The sequence below is a fragment of the Carassius auratus genome, unplaced genomic scaffold (genome assembly GCF_003368295.1).
Source record: "Carassius auratus strain Wakin unplaced genomic scaffold, ASM336829v1 scaf_tig00014375, whole genome shotgun sequence".
Lineage (NCBI taxonomy): Eukaryota > Metazoa > Chordata > Actinopteri > Cypriniformes > Cyprinidae > Carassius > Carassius auratus.
Window position 1 is genome coordinate 36,776 of NW_020524494.1, and position 23,390 is coordinate 60,165.

The 23,390-nt window shown below is 39.1% G+C and overlaps 1 protein-coding gene and 1 long non-coding RNA gene across 2 annotated transcripts; one reads left to right on the top strand and one right to left on the bottom strand.

Moving 5' to 3' along the window:
- Window positions 1-1,519: 1,519 nt before the first annotated feature.
- LOC113074376 (carcinoembryonic antigen-related cell adhesion molecule 5-like) lies at window positions 1,520-10,367 on the bottom strand. Its single transcript, XM_026247212.1, has 8 exons — window positions 10,216-10,367; window positions 9,304-9,606; window positions 5,216-5,539; window positions 2,754-3,059; window positions 2,377-2,673; window positions 2,115-2,222; window positions 1,955-1,998; window positions 1,520-1,863 (listed from the first exon to the last, which is right to left on the bottom strand). The coding sequence occupies exons 1-8, from the start codon at window positions 10,277-10,279 to the stop codon at window positions 1,825-1,827; spliced, it is 1,485 nt and encodes a 494-aa protein (XP_026102997.1). The 5' UTR covers window positions 10,280-10,367; the 3' UTR covers window positions 1,520-1,824.
- Window positions 10,368-20,533: 10,166 nt separating this feature from the next.
- LOC113074377 (uncharacterized) lies at window positions 20,534-22,825 on the top strand. The gene is made up of 3 exons (XR_003280635.1): window positions 20,534-20,834; window positions 21,184-21,225; window positions 22,603-22,825. It is a non-coding gene; the product is annotated as an uncharacterized LOC113074377 (long non-coding RNA).
- The last annotated feature ends 565 nt before the right edge of the window (window positions 22,826-23,390 follow it).

The window sequence follows — 23,390 nt, forward strand, 5'->3', positions numbered from 1 at the left end:
TATATACAACTTTAATAAACAAGCTATGTACAAAAAAATATGTGTGTATATTTTTATGTTACTTTTTTAAACACATGACTATCTTTTATATTTCGTTATATAAACATGCACTGATGTGTTTTAAGAATAAATATAGGATACCACATCAGATATCTATTGGCTTATCTATGGCATAATATGTCGAAAAATCTGTTACACATAGACTACAATAACACACAGATAGGGCCTATATGGAATCTTGTTATAAAATGACAATGTTTCATATATGGATATTAGTGTACAGTTGTACAGTGTAATTTATTTGTGAAAATAAATATTTCTATTCTCTGCATCCCTCTGTGTTTTTTATTTCATTTTTTTTTTTCGATTCGGAAGATAACTGAGCCTTTAAATCTAACTTGTATCTGTTTTATGAGGCATAAATAGTCCTCACTTTAGATGAGCTCACAAAAATAGTTAACTGACAAACTGGTAAATGTTTTATAGCTACCTAAATTAATCATGAATTAGAGTAGGAATAAGTGTTAATAAAGCCTTTATTAACACACTAAGTACTTGTTACTATATGCCTGAATAATAAGATGTATAAATGTACATTCAAATAGTTTATTAATCACTTACTTACACTGTCCAAATGATCTCTTGAACCACTGACAACGGAGATATTATAATGCTTAATTTAGAAATGATAAATTGATCATTAATTATGAAACTATGTATTAAGCTTGTTATATACATGCCTATTAATGAAGAATAAAGCATTTATAGCTGTGTTTATAAACTGCTTACTAATGTCTATTAATGTTGGTACAATGCTTTATAAATAATGAATTAACTATTTACTGATGCTTAACTAATGATTCATAGCATGCAGTTATTATAAAGTGTTACTGGTTGTATTTGATATATTTTTAAACTGTATTCATCTGTATTATGTCTACTGTTAGTGTTTAGTGTTATCTGTATGCACCAAGGGTTTGAAAGTTACACAATTTCGATTCTCTGTATGTATGTACTGTACATGTGGAAGAATTGACAATAAAACAGACTTGACTTGACAATGCTTAATTATATTAGTTTAATACCAAATACTACAACAAAATGACATTTTAAAAATAATGTTTCGGTTTATCTTTTCATTACGATTATATATTATATACTTATAGATTATATATTATATGCAATATAATCAGCTAAAAATAAAAACATATTTTACAAAAAAGTAAATTTCAACAATCAAAATGTGAAAAACCTACATTATAACTTATTTTATTTCAGAGAGAAATAAAATAGCATTTATCATTTTCATTTAGCTATACTGAAGTACCAAAACAACTAAAACTAATAACTAATAAATATTTAAAAATATATTTATTTTAGATATTTAAAAAATACTGCTATTAATAACAATAATAGCAAAACCACAAGAAAAACCATAAACAACATATAAAAATTCAAACATTCAAAATATCAATAAAAACTATAATAGTATCTTATTCATGCAAATATATCACTGAATAAACATTACTAAAATGTCTTCACAATGCAATTTTACATGGTCATGAAGACACAATTTAGTAATTACCAAGTACGGTTAAGAATTAGAAAATATAATTCATTTATAATACAACAAGAGTAAGTGGGAGTGAAAATGATAGAAAATGTGTATAGACAAAGGGAAAGTTTAAGAGAAACTATTTTTTGCCACAGAAAATAAAACGTTGTTGGTCACTGTGTGTGTTGAAAATGTGTGTGTTTTTATCTTTCTGCACACTCTTCAGTGTTTGTGTCTGCGAGGATGCAAGACACAAGGATGTTTTGTCTCTAAGATGAACTGTAGACTAAAGTTGTGTACGTGTCATCCTGCAGAGATCACACACACACACACACACACACACATGTTAAACTCTCTCACTCATGATATGGTTATACATATGTTCAATGAATAGTTTACCTCATCGCTCTGGATCAGTCGGCTTCCTCTCCTTTGTTTCCTTGCTGTAAAATAAGAACAACTCCAGATATTTATTCTAGGTTTGCTTCATCTTGAACAGCCATCAGTGCAATCTAAAGCACAGCTGATGTTTCTCACAGTCCAGTGTGTGTGTTCAAACCTCTTTGGTTAAATCTCCGGTAGATGCATCCAGTCGCCAGCAGCAGCATCGGACAGATCAGAAATATCAGATAGTACTGATAATCGAGAGGATTTATAACAGCAGAATCTGAGAACACACGGGAAAAAATTCAGTTCACGATCACGAATGTCCTCATTTATGTTAAAAGCATTGTCTCAATGTAACACTGTCAAGCTCAAAGAGAGTCATGTATCACTGAAATCATTTCAGTCTCATCTGAACTAATCTGAGGTGTTTTCACCTGTAAGAGTGAGGTTGACGTGTCTGGATTGTTTGCCGTTGACTGAGCACACATACAGTCCTCGGTCAGTCTCGGTCAGGTTTGAGATCCGTAAGAACAGATTATGAGGAGAATCTCTGATGGTCTGGAATCGGCCGTTGATCTCCTCAGCGTCTGAAACCAGCGTCTCATTCACAGCTGCTCGCTTCCATTCAAAGTGCTCCGGTCTGGTTTTGGGATCTTCACAGGAACATGGAAGAATCACGGATCCTCCTGGATGGGAGCTCTTGGTGATGTGATGTTTGGATAAAACACAGCCTGCAGGAAGATAAAGAGACTCAAGAAACACTGACTAAAACACACTGAACTTGAATCATTGAGTTGATTAAGAGTTTCACCTTTAACGATGAGTCTGGTGTGAGCGGATGTTTTGTTGTTAACTGTGCATCTGTAAGTGCCCTGGTCATCTTCGGTCAGGTTGGAGATCAACAGAGACAGATTTGATGGAGTCGTCTTGTGAAACGTGTGGACTCTGTCTTTATACCGCAGAGTTTGACTGGACACTTCAGTCCCACTGGACTCTACATGGGTCCATCTGAAGTGCTTAGGATTGGTCTTTGGGTCTTTACATGAGCAGGACAGAAGCACAGAGTCACCCTTGTACTTGGTTTTAGGTTCCCGCTCAGTCTCTGGCAGTGTGCATCCTGTGAACAGTGTGAAACCTTTGTGTTATGGATACTTTTCTTTTGCAGGACACACTGAAGTACTGAATTCAGACAGATGGAGGAATATTTTGCAGGATGGATGAATAGTTTAACCCTTTTAACCATTTAGATATTCTACACATGGAACTTTGGTCTGAAAACCTGCAATAGTGCAAATTACATCGTTAACCTAACGACAAAAATATGTTCAAACAATGTTTTGCTAATCATTAATCAATTATCATTAAAATGTTATTTCTGACAGTTCTTTGAACAATCCAGTTTTTTTGGGATTTTTTTTTGGGGGGGGGGTAACACCTTAAAATAAAACACACAAAAACAAAATCTACTTTGAGTGTAAACTAAATGAGCCAATGCTCATTGGCACACAATTATTATTATTACATCCAGCTGCAGCTGATCACAGCGTGAGTATAAGGAGGCAGCAGGTGCAATGCATCCCAGGTTTTCACTTCGGAGCCGAGCGACAACAATGTTCTGCTCCATACAGTGTCTTCAAGTGACTACGAGTTCAGTGCGCTCATGGAAGCTTCTGGTGTTAGTCTCCTCTGCCACCTCCGATCCAGCTGAGCAGCCAACAGAACATGCTGGGCCCTCTTCAAAGAGCGTACAACTGGTATCCTGCTGGACTAATTCAGATGACCAGATGTCGATCACTGCATCGGAGGGAGATATCATTACAAGGTCCTGCCCTTGAGGCTGTCCCTGTCTCGTTTCTTCACGAAAGCCACAGATGCAGATCTTGTTCCCTTCAGATAAAAGGGTGTTCGCATAATCAACTGTCTTGACAAATGGCTTATACTAGCACAGACTCGAGATCAGTTGTGCGAGCACAGGGACCTAGTGCTCCGGCACCTCAACCTGTCAGGTCTTCGGGTCAACTGGGAAATGAGCAAACTCTTCCCAATGCAGAGGATCTATTTTCTTGGTATGGAATTGCATTCAGTTGAAGAGACAGCACGCCTCAAAGAGGAACATGCGTGGGTTGGTGTTGATCTGCTTGAATTTGTTCAAGGGCAGGACGGCGGTTACACTGAAACTATTTCAGAGGCTCCTGGGGCATATGGCAGCTGCAGCATTACATCGCATCATACGGCATTTACATCATATGCTTTTGCATATGAGACCACTTCAGTACTGGCTTCATGGCCTAGTCCAGAGGTGGGTGTGGAAGCATGGCACTCACCGGGTCGTGCTGTGGTGTACACGGAGGCCTCCACCACCGGCTGGGGGCCACTTCCAACGGGCACGCAGGGTCGGGTGTATGGACAGGCCCCCATATGCACTGGCACACAAGTTGTTTGCAGTAAGCTTTGGCTTGGACTATCTCAAAGAGTGCTTAAAAGACAAGCATGTGCTGGTCCAAATGCACAACACAGCTAACCGTTGCGTACATCAAATGACAAGATGAGATCTCTTACTGCCAGCTGTTTTACTCTCTGACCAAGGGAACATTCAGGTGACACAGCTGGCCTGCACAAGGATGTGTTTCCCCCAGTGGGCCTGACACTGTGCAAGGTCGAGGGTAGACGAGGAGCAGGTCTTGCTTGTTTCTCCGTATTGACCCACACGGACATGGTTCCCCGAACTAGTGTTTCTCACAGCAGCTCCGCCCTGGTGGATTCCTCTGAGGAAGAAGCTACTAACTGAGAGACAGGGTACCCTATGGCAGCCACATCCAGACCTTGAAGAAACTTCATGTCTGGTCCGTGGGCGGGACGCAGAGGTTCTAGTTGACCTACCCCTTCACCTATCCCCAATTGGTCAGTCAATGATGTGACGATGAGAGGGACCGACTGAAAGGGAACGTCTTGGTTATGTATGGTATGCAATGCACCTGCTGCTTTTTTATACTCGCGCTGTGATCATCTGCAGCTCGATGCAATAATTCCAAGCCAATGTGCATTGGCTCATTTAGTTTAAACTCGAAGTATACTGATCTATCAAACTGATATCCCAATTCATCGGTCATCTGATGTTACGTATGTAACCGAGAGGTTACTTTAACAAAAAAAAAAAAAAAAAGAAATAAAAATTATAATAGTAGCTCAATGATATTAAACTAATTCTAACTTAATACAAAAACAAATTATGCAAAGCATCCTGTTGAATGCAATAATTAATTATTTCTTTACCTTTAACAGTGAGTCTGAAGCTCTTGTGTTGATTCTCTTTACTCCAGCAGGAATACAGTCCTTCATCTTCCTCAGTCAGGTTAGAGATCAGCAGAGAGAGGTTTCCTGACTTTATATCAAACATCTGAAATCTGCCCTGATAGAGTCGACTAAGTTCAGCAGAGTTAATGTTCAGGTTTATTTCTCTGGAGTTTGGTAATTTCCATCTGAACTCTGAATCTGGTTCATGACGGCCGCTACATTTGACCAAACAGGACAGAAGCACAGATTCCCCTGAATATCTGCTGATCTCCACTGATCCTTCATTCCCTGATATAGAACAACCTGCAGACACAAAACAGAAACATCCTTTTCATTATATATATCATGATAAATATAATGTATCTGACATTACAACACTGTTAAAATACTCTGCTGGTTCGATTTAAACTATACGCTTCATCCACTTTAACACACCAACAGTCATGAAAACTTGTGTTATTTACATGAATGTGTAATAAATAATAAAAGTAAGAACACACACACACACACACACACACAAGCACACAAAGTAACAGACACACACTAAAACATTTTTACTATGGCCATTTTTTTTACTATTAATTCATAATTATAAACACTATAAAATAAATTTTTATGTAAAATATTATATTCTTCAATACTCTGTTTTGTATAGTAGCTATCTCACACTTTAAGAGTTTAAAAACTTTTTTGTATTACAAGTTTTCTGAAATGTTATATTTAAATATGCAAATGAAACATTATCTAATCAACTGTAGTAATTTACAATAATTTGCACAAATCTGAACATTCAATGAAGCCAAAAGTTTCAAAATTCAGTAGCATTTCTCTTTTTATCAGTCCATACACACACACACACACACACATATATATATATATATATATATTAGGGGTGTAACGGTTCACAAAATTCATGGTTCGGTTCGATACGATACACTGATGTCACGGTTCGGTTCGGTTCGGTTCGATACGTTTTAGATACAGCAAAATGTAAAAACATCTCAACTTTTCAGAATGCCGCAAGCGCACCGCGGGTCATGTGACAAGAACCAACCAATCAGCTTCATCCTTTCCCGTAACAACGTTGAGAGCTCAGCCAAGATGAAGGAACAGCTGATCATAGTTGTATATGGATTGCAATTTTGAAATAAATTCAGTAGCAGAGCTACTGCAAGCGATTTTTAGAGCTGCAAATCCATTTATCCTTCGCTGAAATTTCCGCGTCTCATGGAGAGAGCACGTCATTGTTGCTTAGCAAAGACAGACGCCTCATGAGCGCTTCTGCCCGAGCGCTTTGGAAAGGAGGAGAAAGACGTGCTTAGCGTTTTCCACGCGTTTTTAGGCACGATATGTGAACGGCCCCTAAGGCGCTCGCTCACTCAGCACGCGCTGAAGGCTCGTTGCAAAATGTCTAATGCATTTAACAGACCAGAATATAAGATCCTAAAATAACCAACAGGTCTGGTGTTTGGGTTGGATTCCCTGTAAGCTGCGTGCATGTTTCTCCTTTTTTTCGTCTTTTCCCAGATAGTACTGACGCATATATCCCAGATATTCCCGCTGGTTTTTTTTTTTTTTTTTTTGTAATCCCGCTGGTGTACCCTGTCATGTTGCAGATGCGACATACCGTTGTTTTTTTATCCACCACTCTCTTGCCATCACCATTATAGCTTAAAGGGAATCCAAAGTGCACCCAAACACCAGACCTGTTGGTTATTGGAGGATCTTCTCATTTCTAGTCTGTTAAACGCATTGGCTATTTTGCAACGAGCCTTCAGCGCGTACTGAGTGAGCGAGCGCCTGCTGAGTAGCCTAACATAAACATATAAGATGGTGTTTTTTTCTTCTTCGGGAGTGTCAGGGGCGTTGCCTGTTACTGTTTTTTTTTTTTTTTCCAAATATAATTAATTACTCCAACGAACCGTTCGGTATACATAATACGTACCGCGTACCGAACCGAAAGCGTCGTACCGAACGGTTCAATACGAATACGCGTATCGTTACACCCCTAATATATATATATATATATATATATATATATATATATATATATATATATATATATATATATATATATATACACATTACACACAGTGTGTACGGAAACTATTCAGACCCCCTTACATTTTTCACTCTTTGTTATATTGCAGCCATTTGCTAAAATCATTTAAGTAATTTTTTTCCTCATTAATGTACACACAGCACCCCATATTGACAGAAAAAAACGGAATTGTTGACATTTTTGCACATGTATTAAAAAAGAAAGACTATATTACAAATATCATGTGGTCCTAAGTATTCAGACCCTTTGCTCAGTATTTAGAAGAAGCACCCTTTTGATCTCATACAGCCATGAGTCTTTTTGGGAAAGATGCAATAACCAGGATTTTCCACACCTGGATTTGGGGATCCTCTGCCATTCCTCCTCACAGATCCTCTCTAGTTCTGTCAGGTTGGATGGTAAACGTTGGTGGACAGCCATTTTCAGGTCTCTCCAGAGATGCTCAACTGGGTTTAAGTCAGGGCTCTGGCTCGGCCATTCAAGAACAGTCACGGAGTTGTTGTGCCACTCCTTCGTTATTTTAGCGGTGTGCTTAGGGTCATTGTCTTGTTGGAAGGTGAACCTTCGGCCGGTCCTGAGCACTCTGAAGAAGGTTTTTTGTCCAGGATATCCCTGCACTTGACCGCATTCATCTTTCCCTCGATTGCAACCGTTTGTCCTGTCCCTGCAGCTGAAAAACACCCCACAGCTTGATGCTGCCACCACCATGCTTCACTGTTGGGGCTGTATTGGACAGGTGATGAGCAGTGCTGGTTTTCTCCACAAAAGAAGTAGTTGTGGCCTAGTGGTTACAAAGTTTGACTCCTAACCCTAGGGTTGTGGGTTTGAATCTGGGGCCGGCAATAACACGACTCAGGTGCCCTTGAGCAAGGCATTGAAACCCCAACTGCTCCCCGGGCGCCGCAGCATAAATAGCTGCCCACTGCTCCGGGTGTGTGTTCACAGTGTGTGTGTGTGTGTGTGTTCACTGCTCTGTGTGTGTGCACTTTGGATGGGTTAAATGCAGAGCACAAATTCTGAGTAGGGATCACCATACTTGGCTGAATGTCGCTTCACTTTTTCTTTCTCCACACAAACTGCTTAGAATTAAGGCCAAAAAGTTCTATCTTGGTCTCATCAGACCAGAGAATCCTTCAGGTGTTTTTTATCAAGCTCCATGGGGGCTTTCATGTGTCTTTCACTGAGGAGAGGCTTCCGTCGGGCCACTCTGCCATAAAGCCCCGACTGGGACCTCATGTTTCTCATTTGCTGAGCTGTAAGGTCATATGCAGACAGGTGTGTGGCTTTCCTAATCAAGTCCAATCAGTATAACCAAACACAGCTGGACTCAAATGAAGGTGTAGAACCGTCTCAAGGACGATCAGAAGAAATGGACAGCACCTGAGTTAAATATATGAGTGTCACAGCAAAGAGTCTGAATACTTAGGACCACGTGATATTTCCGTTTTTCTTTTTTAATAAATGTGCAATGTCAACAATTCTGTGTTTTTCTGTCAATATGGGGTGCTGTGTGTACAGTGAGGAGGAAAAATTAACTTAAATGATCTTAGCAAATGGCTGTAATATAACAAAGTGTGAAAAATTTAAAGGGGTCTGAAAACTTTGCGTACCCAGTGTGAGTGTATATATATAAATATACACACACACACACACACACACACACACACAAACACACACACACGCGCACACACACACGCGCACACACACAATATAATCCTTCAGAATATTGATATGAATAAAAGTAATGGTGTGTGTAAGTGCTTAAGTGCTGCTGGAGAAATGGATTGGAGTTGAAATCTACTCACAAATAGACAAAGTACAATAAAATCAACACTTAGAGAAGAAGGAACACTTTTTTAATGTTTTCTCTCCATTAGTTTGAAACAACACTTATGAAAAGCCAAATAACCCAAAATCTCAAAAGTGACCAATAAAAGTTTGTGAGGTCTCGTCTTAAGTGTCTTATGTTTTGGTTTGTATTATTATGAAATCTAACATTCCTCACCTTCAACATGTAGAAGAACATTCCTCATTTTATCAGCCTCTGTTGTTTTACACCAGTACATTCCTGCGTCGTCTACATTGAGTCGAGTGATGGACAGCGAGAGATTCCCCTGAATCTGAACTCTGTCTTTGTATCGCTGACCCTTAATAGCGTCCAGAGGAGACACTGAGTAATGAAGAGTGTGGGTCTGAGAATCACCAATCCACCACTGGACTTCAGTGAGATGTGAGTTTATATCCCTGCAGGGCAGCAGCACAGACTCTCCTGGAGAACACATGATGTGTGAAAACTCTACTGCACAGCCTACAAAAACACAAAACATCTGCTGAAACATCTGTATTTCTCTGTGCAAATATGATCATCATCTCGTTTTTTACAGAACAAATATCTGAATATTCTTAAATCACAAATGTCAATGTGTGCTCTAAATGTAAATGTCTAATGCTGTGTTTGTACTCAGACGTTGGATATACAGTATTGGACATGATTCGGTGTTATCTGCAAACTACCACTTTTTATGTGTTTTTAATCAAGTGGTATTGCAACGGATTGTTTTCTGGCCTGTATCCTGGAACACAATTAGTTGTGTCTGAAAATACGACTTTCAACTGATCTCCATTCATTTTTAATACATTTTACATGAAAACAGCTTAAGTGGAAATATGGATCGAAAAGTGCTGTTGTTAATCTGTACTTTTGTCTTGTATTCCAGTGCAAATTATACAAATACAAAAGGAGTAAAAATACTTAAAAAGAGCTTTTTTTGTGAAACTGATCAAAATTAAATAAGTTTATGATTAAAACAAGAGCATATTTCAATTGTTTAACAGTTCAACGATCTACTTGCATACATAAATATAACTCAAATTGTCACCGACAATAAGTCTCTCTCGTTCTGTTGTTCAGTCGTACCTGTTGTGAACTGAAGTCCAGAGAAGAGCAGAACAACACACAAGCACATCACGTCTGAAGCCATGTCTCTCCGTCTCTTCTTCCTCTGAAGGACAGTTGATGTGTCATCTCTAAAAAAAGAAGAAGTAAAAGAGATATTTATATTAATTCCATCACCACATCCTGAGAAGCTGTGGCTCTCTGTTAAAATGCTGACCGGAGAAAGAGGCAGTGCACATAGAACAGGATACATACACTCAGAAACACCTTTTCAGACAAACATCTTCTTTATTTGTCAAAAATGGCCAAAAAATATTACAGCGCTTGTTTGTAGAGCTGCACAATTTGGCCAAACATTTTGTTTTTATATATCAATATAACTAACAATAAGTACATTGATTATCATTACTAAATAAACACATTAAACAAAATAAGAAAGTACTATTGTAATAACAATATTTGACTATAATACACAAAACTGAAAACATAAATGGCAAAAATCTTTGTTGGATAACAGGTTTGTAAAGAAGCTCAAACATGCAAAACTAAATCACATGTGTGCTATGTGGAAAATTAATTAATTGCACAGACTTATTATTTTGTAGCACGTATGTATTTTGAATGCACTGTAATGTAAGTTGCTTTGTATAAATTATCTTTTAAAAATGTACTTTTAAATGTAAATGCATCATTTAAGTCAGAAATATGGGATCAATGTACATCTGAGTAGCAAACGGTGCCATTGTTTTTGCAAATGTATCATCTTGAAACATACCATTAATCTAAAATAAAGCAAAACGAATAGCTTGCTTCTTGTTTCTTCAGAGAATCCACAAACTGATTTCATGGAGCTGTTAAATGAAGTAAAAAGGGCTCCTAAAGCAGGAGTGTATGAGTTTCTCTAGTGGCCAACAGATGAAACCTTTATTTTGTTCCTCTGTAGAGTTAGATATGATTGTGAACCTTTAATACAAGCTTTCAATAGTGTGACAGAATTACTTCAGCGTGTTTTTTTCATGATCTATCTCTAGAATGACTGCGATCAATGTGTGTTTAGGTCTGATTTTCTCTCCATTGGGTCATATCATTGTTTGGTGCCACTGTTTTCGTTTTTAACTTGTACAGGTGTGGAGACACTTACATTGATGACGTCACTTCCTGTCATGTGATAATCCCAGGTATTTAGGATACGTGTCAGATATATGCAGAAGAGTGGGTAAATTCTCTGCATCTCACTTCTAGAGTGTTTGAAGAACAGAAACAGTGCTGTATTTATTTAGTCTAAACCATTAATTTGTAAATTGCGAGGTCCGGGAACAAAGCGGGGTAACGGATCCGGATGTGATTACAGGAGGAAGAGGTAACGGAACACTCGCGCAGACACATTGCTGGACCAGTTTAAGTGATTTTAAGAGTGTGGAAATGCATGGGAATGCCATGCGATTTTAAAACAACAATTTCCAGGACTAAAAACTTTTTGAAAAAGTTGTTGAATTTTATTTTTCAAATCTCTGTGTAAAAGAGTTATATTTAATCAGGTCCTAAATTTCTGGGTGTAGCTATATCGCATGGTTTTAATAATTCTCGGAGCTTTCAAGTTTCTAATGAGGGAAATTCCTGCATTAATTTAACATAGATTTGAATTATAAAATAAATCAACACAAACTATTAGATTAAATCTGTCATTCGAACCCAGTCTTCGAACACTCTCGGAGCACGCTTTTCATTAGCGATGCGCTAATATCATAATAGATCAATTCTCATATACTGGCGGTCCATTTACCCAAAACCAAAACAAAACCACATTGGTTCAGTTCACATGCAGACGTATAGCCCAAATCAACCAGACCACAGCAGATCTCGCTCTGACTCAGAAACTCAGAGATGTCACTGTGTCACAGTGCATGAAGACCCTCATGTTTATTCCACTCACGAGCCTTCTGAAAATCCACTGCAGAAAAAACAATGCAAAATTGTTTCATATATTATGGAAATCGCCTGTTTATTGCATTATTGCAACATTATTGTCTGTACTAAAGCGACCGCGCTGCAATACAAAACTACTAAATAGAGGGGGAAAGAAAGAAAAGGCAGAAAAATCAATAATTAAACAACACTGCTTGTGTTGTATCAGACAGGTGCAACTAACATCAGGCTATATGAAAAACAAGCTCAAATGGAGTTAACAAGGTCTTTGGTCGGCGTATGAGGAGATCTATGTTTTGTCTGCTGTGGCGGGGGGGGGGCGTGGTTTAGCGAAGTCTGCAGCGGGAGAGAGAATCAGGAGACGAGCGGTAAGTGAGTGGTAGGGGCACAAACTATCAACACCTGTTTCTTGTTTCAGTAATTGGCGCGGAGAGAGTATAAAACGCCAGGAGAGACAGAAGCAGTCGAGAGAAAGACGGACTGCTGACGTGAACCGGAAACGGAACCGGAACGAGTGAACCGGAAGTGTTGTGCGATCGTGTCTGTGTTGATGTCAGAGTAAAAGTCACCATTGGTGTTTGTAAATTTTAAGTTTTATTTTGAGTTAATAAATTCGTCAGCAGTCCAGCCGACCCCTTTGTCCTCTTCCTTTCCTCCCACGAACTTACTACACTGGTGCCGAAACCCGGGAAAGAAAGAAGGAGTGCCGCCGCTATGCATAGTCCTTCCTCTACGCCATTTCGGACGTTATTTCATCCCTCGTGGCCCTACATCAGGAGCAACACCAGGCCCTGCTGGCCTTGAGAACGGATCAGGAGCGGCGATTCCACGGCATCCTTCAAGCCCAGCAGGAGGACTGCGAGAGGTTCCGGTGCCCACTCACTTACTCCTCCACAAGATGGGACCACAAGACGACCCAGAAGTATTCCTAGAACTGTTCAAGAAATCAGCGGAAGCATGCGGCTGCCGCAAGTGGCTACTGGCCGAGGCGAGTGACGTGGAACACATCATTGACCTCGTGGTGCTGGAGCAATTCATTGCTCGGCAACCGAAGAAGACAGCCGAGTGAGTCCAGTGCCACCATCCCACGTTACTGGACTGGCCATCCATCAAGCAGAAAACCACATGGTGGCGTGCCCAGGGGTCTGCAAACATCTCTCTCTCTCCCTCTCTCTCCTCCCTGTCTCTCTCTCGACCTGTCCCTCTCCCTAGGTCCCGTCCACCCGGCCCTCCTCGTGTCCCAGAGGGGACAGGGGACAGGCGCTTCTGTTTCTCCACTCTCTCCGCGCCAATTCTCTAATACACTCCCTGCCACTGCGGTGGCCAAACCTCAATCCATCAAAGCCTGATTCAACCAGGGGCATTGGATACAAGCCGCGTGGTTAAGGTGCAGTGCGTACACGGGGATGTGGTGGAGTATCCGGTAGTCCCAATTGTTATTCAATTCCGGGGACAAAAGCATAGTGTGGAGGTGGCGGTTAGTCCCCACCTCTGGCATCCGATAATTTTGGGAACGAATTGGCCCACGTCTATGGTTTTATTGTGGTCGTTGTGTGCGGATGCCTCTTGAGGAAATAAGGCATGGAAGGAGACCGCGCGGGTGCAGGTGGGACCACTGGGTTCTGCTTCAGAGGAACCGAGCGAAATCGGGAGACTTATTCTCTCGGAGCGTGATGACTTTCCTCTGGAGCAGTCTCAGGATGAGACATTAAAACACGCTCCATCGATGGCCAGCCTCTCCAACCTGCCCACCTGCTAACCTATCCGTATTTTGCCATTTTAAAAGATCGGTTGTATCGAGTGACCCAAGACGTTCTGACAAAAGTAAATACAACCCAGTTGTTGATTATGAAGAGCCGCAGGGAAATGCTTTTCCATGCTGCTCATTCTAATCCTATGGCGGGCCATTTGGGACAGGCAGCAACACTGAATTGCCTCATGACCCATTTCTTTTGGCCGGGCATTCACGACAACGTGCGCAGGTGGTGCGCATCTTGTCTGGAATGTCAGTTGGTAAACCCACCGGCCGCCCCAAAATCGCCTTTGCGCCCTCTTCCCTTAATGCAGGTCCCCTTCGAGAGAATTGGTATGGACCTCATCGGCCCATTAGAGCGATCTGCACGAGGACATCGCTTTGCATTAGTCATAGTTGACTATACAACAAGAAACCTTGAAGCAGTGGCCCTCCGCAACATTTCCGCTAAGAGTGTTGTGGATGCCCTGTTTCGTCTTATCTCCCGGGTGGGGGTTCCGAAATAAATCCTCACCGATCAGGGCACGGCGTTTATGTCACATACGCTATGTGAACTGTATGGATTATTGGGCATTAAATCGATTCGAACTAGCGTCTATCACCCACAAACTGACGGCCTGGTCGAACAGTTTAATCGCACACTTAAATCCATGATCCGTAAGTTTGTTCATGAAGACGCCAAGAATTGGGATAGGTGGCTAGAGCCCTTGTTATTCGCTGTGCGAGAGGTCCCACAAGCCTCCACGGGGTTTTCCCCCTTTGAGCTTCTCTATGGACGCCAGCCCCGAGGGGTGCTGGATGTACTGAGAGAAACTTGGGAGGAGGGACCATCTCAGGGCAAAAAGAAATTCAGTATGTGCTGGACTTGAGAACAAAACTCCACACGTTGGGGCGGCTGTCAGTGGAGAATTTGTTACAAGCCTGGGACCGTCAGAGCCAGATATATAACAGGGGAACTAGATTACGCAAATTTGCACCGGGAAAGAAAGTACTTGTATTACTCCCAACGTCGAGCTCTAAATTAATGGCTAAGTGGCAGGGACCGTTTGAGGTCGCATGACAAGTCGGAGATCTCGATTATGATGTAATGCGGTCCGATAGGAATGGGGCCTGTCAGATCTATCACCTCAACCTCCTAAAAAAATGGAATGATGCGGAATCAGTGATGTTGGCAATGGTGATTGGTGGGGAGTATGATCTCGGACCTGAGGTGAATGTCAAACCACAATCCCTCGCCCTGGCCCCAGGGGGAGATCACCTCTCGCCGTCCCAACTCACTGATTTAACAAAATTACAGGCAGAGTTTGCCTACGTCTTCTCGCCCCTACCGGGCCGTACGAACCTGGTTCAGCACCATATCGAGACCGAGCCGGGCGTGATAGTTCGCAGCCAGCCGTATCGCTTACCTGAGCACAAGAAAAAAGTAGTTCAGGCTGAATTAGATGCTATGCTTGACATGGGGGTAATAGAAGAATCCAATAGTAACTGGACGAGCCCGATAGTTTTATTTCCGAAAACGGACGGCTCAGTCCGGTTCTGTGTGGATTACCGCAAGGTGAATGCTGTGTCGAAATTTGACGCGTATCCAATGCCGCGGGTTGACAAGTTGCTTGATTGGCTAGGCACGGCTCGTTTTTATTAGACATTGGACTTAACAAAGGGTTATTGGCAGATCTCCTTGTCTCCATTATCCAAAGAAAAGTTGGGGGTTGGGGGGGGAGGGGCGTGGTTTAGCGAAGTCTGCAGCAGGAGAGAGAATCAGGAGACGAGCGGTAAGTGAGTGGTTTGGGCACAAACTACCAACACCTGTTTCTTGTTTCAGTAATTGGCGCAAAGTTGTTTGATACACTTAGCCAAAATCTCATGATATAAACGATTAAGATCTTATGCACAGCAGGATATTTAAAACGTACAAAAGTATTTTGGCTAGATGGCAAAAAACCTACTTCTCCAGTCTTCAAGCACACACAAAACAATAGCCTTAACAGTGTTTGAGTAAATAAAATGCGGTACTATTCAAACAGTTATTTGTTTACCCTTGCTTTGCGGATAAGCGGAGATCTGTTTCCTCCAGCTGTGCGCACGCGTCAATCTGAGTGGAGGCGCGTGAAGTGATGGGGTTTCGCGAGAGCTTGAGGATCCAATGGAATTACGAAGTTTTACAAGCTTCTTTTAAATACTTATCATTGGTTAAATATTTCTAAAACCCTGTGATTTAAAATAATAATAACGAATTATAATAGAGATGTTAATTTTTGATCATTTTCACGGCACATATCTTGCTATTCTCTGTCTGCCATACGGAAACGCTGCCCCTGGAGGAGGGGGATCCACCAAAATCGGATTTCGGAGGTGCCAGATCCGCCTTGTTCCGGCACAAATTAAGCCCTGGGCTGCGTTCAGCCCCGACAAAACGTTGCACAACGTTTTTTAAACAGAAACGGCGATGCGTTGAACACACTGTTCTGATGACGCAAGTGTTGCAACTATGACAGCTGAGAAGGCCATTATTTGTGTTCTTTGTGAAGAATTTTCGGAGCCATCTATTTAGCCTCACATACTGACTTTATTTGTAGTTCAAACGGTTTTAATACCCTGTATTTTCTTTCTCATTTGTAGGAAAAGCACTTAATTACCATTGTTTATTTCTATACCAAATGTCATACACTTGCAATGAAGCTAAAAATATAAACAACTACATCATTTTGTTGATATCATATATTTTTACAATAAAACTTACGACAAACATGTCCTCTAACATCCTCAGTTGTTGGATAAACCCAGCTGCAACGAACACATTTTTATATTATTTTCCTTGAAGACAATGTGCGAGTTCACTTTAATACCGCATGCTTTATATACATGTTGCTGCTGATTGGACTGCAGTTCTGACACACCCACCAAACAAGAGGAAACGCATCTCAAACCCCGTTGCACACCGGTGCATGCCGTTTCCAGGAAACATGACGTTCAACACGGAAACCGTAGCAAAACGTTGCGCACCGTTTTGATCTTGAACATGCCCCTGGTCTAGACAAACTTTCACAAAACAACTGATCTTTGTTCAATTCTTTGTTCATAATACTCAAGCTTGTGATATAATATATATTGAAACAACGTACTCGTTATTTTATAAGCTATCAGATTTTAGACATTAAATGTTATCTTTTTGAGATATGGACGTTATTGAATACTGTCATCCTGTTCTGAAATAAATTCAATATTGAGAAATGAATCCGCTCTATACAGCAGATGGCCAATAGTATGTTCCTGCACAACCGGAGGCTGCAGATTCAGGACCGCAGATCTGGGCCGCAGTTCTAGGACCCTAGTTTTTCCTGACAGCGCCATCTACCGTACTGGCCAATATAGCGATGGCTGCAGTTTCAGGAACGCAGTTCTAGTACCGTTGGTTTAGTTTGCTGTCACGTTACTTTGTATATAGCATCAAAATATTAATCTCAGTAGCATGTTTTTAAATGTGATTTTTGATTCAAAATGCAGCAGAGGTTAATTACTAAGTGTGCTTTGAGTCACAATTTTAAATTTAAACATGAATTTACACAAAATATAAATGAAATATCAATTTTGTAAAATTGATGTATCAATTGTAAAACAATTGTAAAAAATTAAGAACCTTAAAAGTTTTAGTGTCTTGAATTATACAGTATATTGATTAACCTCCTTAAGGTGAATTAGCTCATTATCAGGTAAGTTAAAGTTGGAATCAGCGTATGGAGTCACTAAATTACTGCCAATATTTTAAAAGTTGTTGAGAGGCAAGACAAGACACAAGAATGATTCAAGAATGTTTATTTATATACATATATATATATACACACAAAGTACAGACCAAAAGTTTGGACACACCTTTTTATTCAAAGAGTTTTCTTTATTTTCATGACTCTGACAATTGTCGAGTCACACTGAAGGCATCAAGAGCTATTTGAGCAAGAAGGAGAGTGATGGGGTGCTGCGCCAGATGACCTGGCCTCCACAGTCACCGGACCTGAACCCAATCCAGATGGTTTAGGGGTAAGCTGGACCGCAGACAGAAGGCAAAAGGGCCAACAAGTGCTAAGCATCTCTCGGAGAACTCCTTCAAGACTGTTGAAGACCATTTCAGGTGACTACCTCTTGAAGTTCATCAAGAGAATGCCAAGAGTGTGCAAAGCAGTAATCAAAGCAAAAGAAGAACCTACAATATGACATATTTTCAGTTGTTTCACACTTTTTTGTTATGCATATAATTCCATATATAATTCCACATGTGTTAATTCATAGTTTTGATGCCTTCAGTGTGAATCTACAATTTTCATAGTCATGAAAATAAAGAAAACTCTTTGAATGAGAAAAAAACTTTTGGTCTGTACTGTATATATATATATATATGTCATATTTGCGACAACATCACAACAGCACCAAAGTGAACCCCGTTTCCATCAGTTGCTGCATGAATAGAATGGCTGTAGGCTTCAACTCTAGAGAAAGAGAGAGCGAGAGACAGAGAGATAAATAAGAAACATTTGTTTAACATATTCTACTGGAATATATATATATGAAAAGTGAAAGTCCTTGCAGCATGTGGTGCATCTCTTCAATTCGGGCAGGGATTTCCCTTTTTGATTGTTATATCTATCTTGAAAAAGAGAGAGTATACTTGTTAGAATATTTTGAGATCATGAATATATCCCTAGTGCCTTTTTTAATCATCCGTCCTACAATGAGCCTAATCGAATCCATAAAATCACTTCATATTGGCCATGCAGAACATGACAGAAACTAACACATGATAGCAATGTATAACTGTATGTGGAGTAGACCTGCAGATTAGGCCAAATTGTAACAAGCTATTAAAATTGCCAAATGCCTCATTTATCATTGCAACACAATGCCAAAACAACAGGCTAACACATACTGCAACTAGGCAGTCAGTGAAGTTTAATTATGAAATATATTTTATACATAAATATGGTAAAACAATGACTATTAAGCCAGTATTCACACTAATACATTAAGCTGCAGGTAAATCTTACAAACCTTACGTCAACCATGCTCTTGTCATCTGATAAGTTTAATTAATGTGCAGGCTAGATTCACTTATACTACTTCGTCATTAAAACGCAACAAGGATTTATGAAATCATAGCCACGAATTAACGTCGTAGTAATTTATAAAACTAGGTCACAAATTATTAATTTGGTGGGAATTAATTATTAATTCATAGGTAGCAGTTCTCACTATGTAAATTTTGCACCGTTTAAACGTTATAAAATAAAACTTAATTAAATATCGCTACTCACCGTCTGACTGCTGTCCACGTCGTCCATCTTTAATTAGTGTTGATCCAGTACAGCAGGTGGCGCTGTCACAAAAATACTAGGGTCCTAAAGCTGCGGTCCCAGAATTGCGGTCCTGAAACTGCAGCCTCCGGTTGTGCAGTAATACCCTTCTCCAGATGGCACTCATTTCACACGGAAACAACAACCATATTTTCAATCAGTGCAGCTTTTAGACTCACCTGCATGAACTCACAAACAAATGATATGTATCGTTTTCCTTGAGTTTGTAACTCACTTTTGAACTTATAAATTTGTGAGACAAAAAAGCGTGCCTTTTTTATTCCTCACAGAATAAAAAGGGGGCGCGCGGCGGAACTCCGCCCCAACGGTCTTTTTGAACTCGATTAAAAAGATAATAAATATAAACAACAAACCATTTTAATATTAACCATGAAAAAAAAAATACTTTAAACACTTACTAATAAAACACCTTGGAGATATTTTCTAAAATATTTTTGTCAAATAGGCCTAGGTTATGAAAATTAACCATGGTTTTACTACAAATAAAACCAAAAAACCATGGTTACTATAGTTAAACCATGGTAACCACAAATTAACCATGGTTTTGCTAAATTAACCATAGTTTTACCATGGTATTTGTAGTAAATCTGTGGTTATGCAAATGGTAGTCAACACGCCAAAAAACCATGGGTTACTACAGTTTTACTATAATAAAACCATGGTTATTTTTCGTAAGGGATATCCACGAAAATGAAAAATGATAAATATTTACGTACATACGTACATATGGGGAGAAGAAGATATAATTAATAAACAATAGGCTACCCAAGATGTATAGTCTAGTTATATCTTTATGATATAATTTCCCATGTTAGTAGCAGTTGATTCATATATGGTATTATAAGCAATATAGGCTAGTATATTATAGCCTATAAGGTTTGTATATATGCTAGTTTTTATATATACAACTTTATTAAACAGGCTATGTACAAAAATACATGTGTATATTTTATGCTACTTTTCTAAATACATATCTATCTTTTATATTTCGTTATAATATAAACATGCACTGACGTGTTTTTAGAATAAATATAGGATACCACATCAGATATCTTATATATGTATCTATATCAGCCTACGTTTGCAAATTGCATCACAGCAATTATGATATAGCAATTATGATTATAATATAGCTATGTAAAACTTTTATATGGATACGTTTTATAAACAATATTATATTTCCATACAATAAACTAAACCGTCTGATGCTTTCTGTGGTTGTTGAACGATCTGCGGTCTCATCCTCTTCAGCTGTTGCTAGGAGAAACGCTCGTCTGCTCCGATTGGCCCGCTTCCTCCCCCCTCCAGCCAATCAGCGTAGGATCCGATAAACGTTCCTGGCGTTATGTCTGCATCCTCGCTCCGTCTGTTGTAAGGATGTGATGATGTATTTGAGTTTAACACATAGGTAAGCAGCTAAGCGTTTACCGTGCTCTTCGGTTGTTTTCGGTGAGATCTCGTGCGTGATGCGGTGGCTGAAGCTGGCGGACATGGCGGACGGAGAGAGACGGTCGGTGCAGAATCCGAAGAAATGAGCGAATCAGAACGCACAGAGACTTCATTACAGGCCGTTCGCTACATATAATAATAATAACACGGTCGGTGCATTTATATCATCGATGCAACTGTGTGATTATTATTACCGCGGGTGCATAACGCATCACTAAACTGAAGCTTAACACTGGAATGCATGTAGCTTTTTTCTAATGCATCCGCTTGGGCCTGTTTAATCGTTTTCATAGACGGAAACATTTGTTGCTGTAATGTTCAGAGTTTGATTGCATGCACTGGTTTAATGCGGAATGCAAGTCTAATAACAGCTTTCATATATTACACATATAACACGTAATGTGTCGCATCAAATGTTTTAAAAGCCTATTTGCGTTGATAAGATCGTAGCTGAGGATAAAATGATGTTAATTAATTTGTCTTTGTTGTCGTTTGTAGATGATCCTGACAGCATATATGGACACCTGTGTCCTTCACCAGGTAAAGGAACTAACAACAAGCCTAACACGCGTGTTAGATATTCACATGTTTGTGTTCTTATTACAAGTCCTGGTATAATGTCAGAAAGCAATTGCTAAGTAATTTAGTTTTGCACAACTATTTTCTTTGACTCTTGTAATTGAACATGTTTTTCACTGTACACTAAACTACCGTGTAATTTTAGTATCATTGAGATACTGTTATTGTTTTTATGAATATTTGGAATTCGTTTTTTCTCTTTATATTTTCCGCTTTCATTTCAATTTTAGTCAAAGTTGGAGTAATGTAGTTTGTAACACTTTCAATAATATCCTATTTAATTATGCATTAGTTATGCATTAGCTAACACTAATAACACATTGTTATTTATTCATCTTTAATGTTAGCTAATAAAAATGCAACTGTTTTCATTGTACAATTTAGATTTTATTAATGCATTAGTAAATGTTAAAATGAACATGCTTTAGAATTATTTTCATCGTTAGTTTGTTGACGTTGTGGTTGTATGTAGTAAATGTTAACAAATGGAATCTTATTTAAAGTATTACCATGTTATTGTGTTTTTTGTCCATTTTTAATGTTTATAGTTTTTTTATTCGTTATTTTGCATCAATTTAATCTATTATGAAAATGAGAAATATGACAAATGTTGCCTATAGATAAAAGAATGATAAAGAAAAAATGTTTTTTAAATATTTTATTTCAGTTAACCATTATTTTTGGTTTAGTTTAGTTTTCTATAATAACTGTATTACACAATTATTTGTAACTGAAATCATGATAAAATTAGCCAGAATATTTAATATATCCATATTATATTATATTATATTATATTATATTATATTATATTATATTATATTATATTATATTATATTATATTAAACATTTTTAGAATCTATTTTACCTCTGTAATGTAATGTTATTATTATTATTATTTTTTAAATCAGTATATTAAAGTCCACATGAAATCAATATAGATGTTTTTGGCTTTCAGTATGAATATGTTAGCCTGAAAATTATCTATAAGCCAGTTTGCTCCAAAACAATGACAAAACATACAAACAAAGATACAAACATTCAAAATGTACAGTCTCTCACTTTCTTCAATATGGATCAACTATTTTGATGACATCATCCTGCACAGCTTCTCTTCAAACTTTCTGTCCAATCAGATGCTCTCTATAATACGAAGCGTCCCGCCCCCCACACTATATATAGATGCAGCTTCACATCTGAAATGGGTCACTTGTTCACAGAATTAGTATTTTCTGTACGAAAAAGCTATGTCCCACATGGTGATATAAATTAAAAGGGGGCGGGACATATCAAGCAGTGAATCTTAAGTTGGCGTTTTCTGGTCTGCTCTGCTCCTGAAAGGCTCAAGCGGTGTGGCCATAGCAGCAGTTCTGGAGGAAGAGGAGCAGCGAGTGTTTCGGTGGCGCCACGCCCTGCTGCAGGGCATGGAGTACCACAGTTCAGGGACAGTGCCTCTCCTGGGAAGCCCTCGCTACTGTCCTGGCACCAACAGCGCTAGCGGCTACCTCTGTCAGACCGGACACTGCTGTCAGGAGACGGGCTGCTGCACCTACTACTACGAGCTGTGGTGTGAGTCCAGCAGTTCCCTCTGCAGCACACTACCAGTCTGAAGTAGCAATAGACAACAATACAATTGTGTGGGTCACAATTATAGGTTTTGTATGTCGAAATCATTAAGATATTAAGTAAAGATCATGTTCCATGAAGATATTTTGTAAATTTCCCACCGTAAATATATCAAAACGTAATTTCATATTAGTAATATGCATTGCTAAGAACTTAGTTTTAACAACTTTAAAGAATGATTTTCTCAACATTTCGATTTTTTTGCTCCTTCGGATTCCAGATGTTTTTTTAAATAGTTGTTTCTCAGACAAATATTGTCCTCCGAACAAACCACACCATCAATGGAGAGATCATTTATTCAGCTTCAGATGATGCATAAATTTCAATTTCACATATACACGATCTTATAACTAATATTACTTATAATATTTCTTAAAATTCTAATAACGACATTTACTCACCCTCGTTCCAATGCTGTTTGACTTACTTTCTTCTTTTGAACTTTCCATCTTTGGGGTGATAAGTTCATTTAGGTAAGGTTAAAATTCTGACTAATAGATATT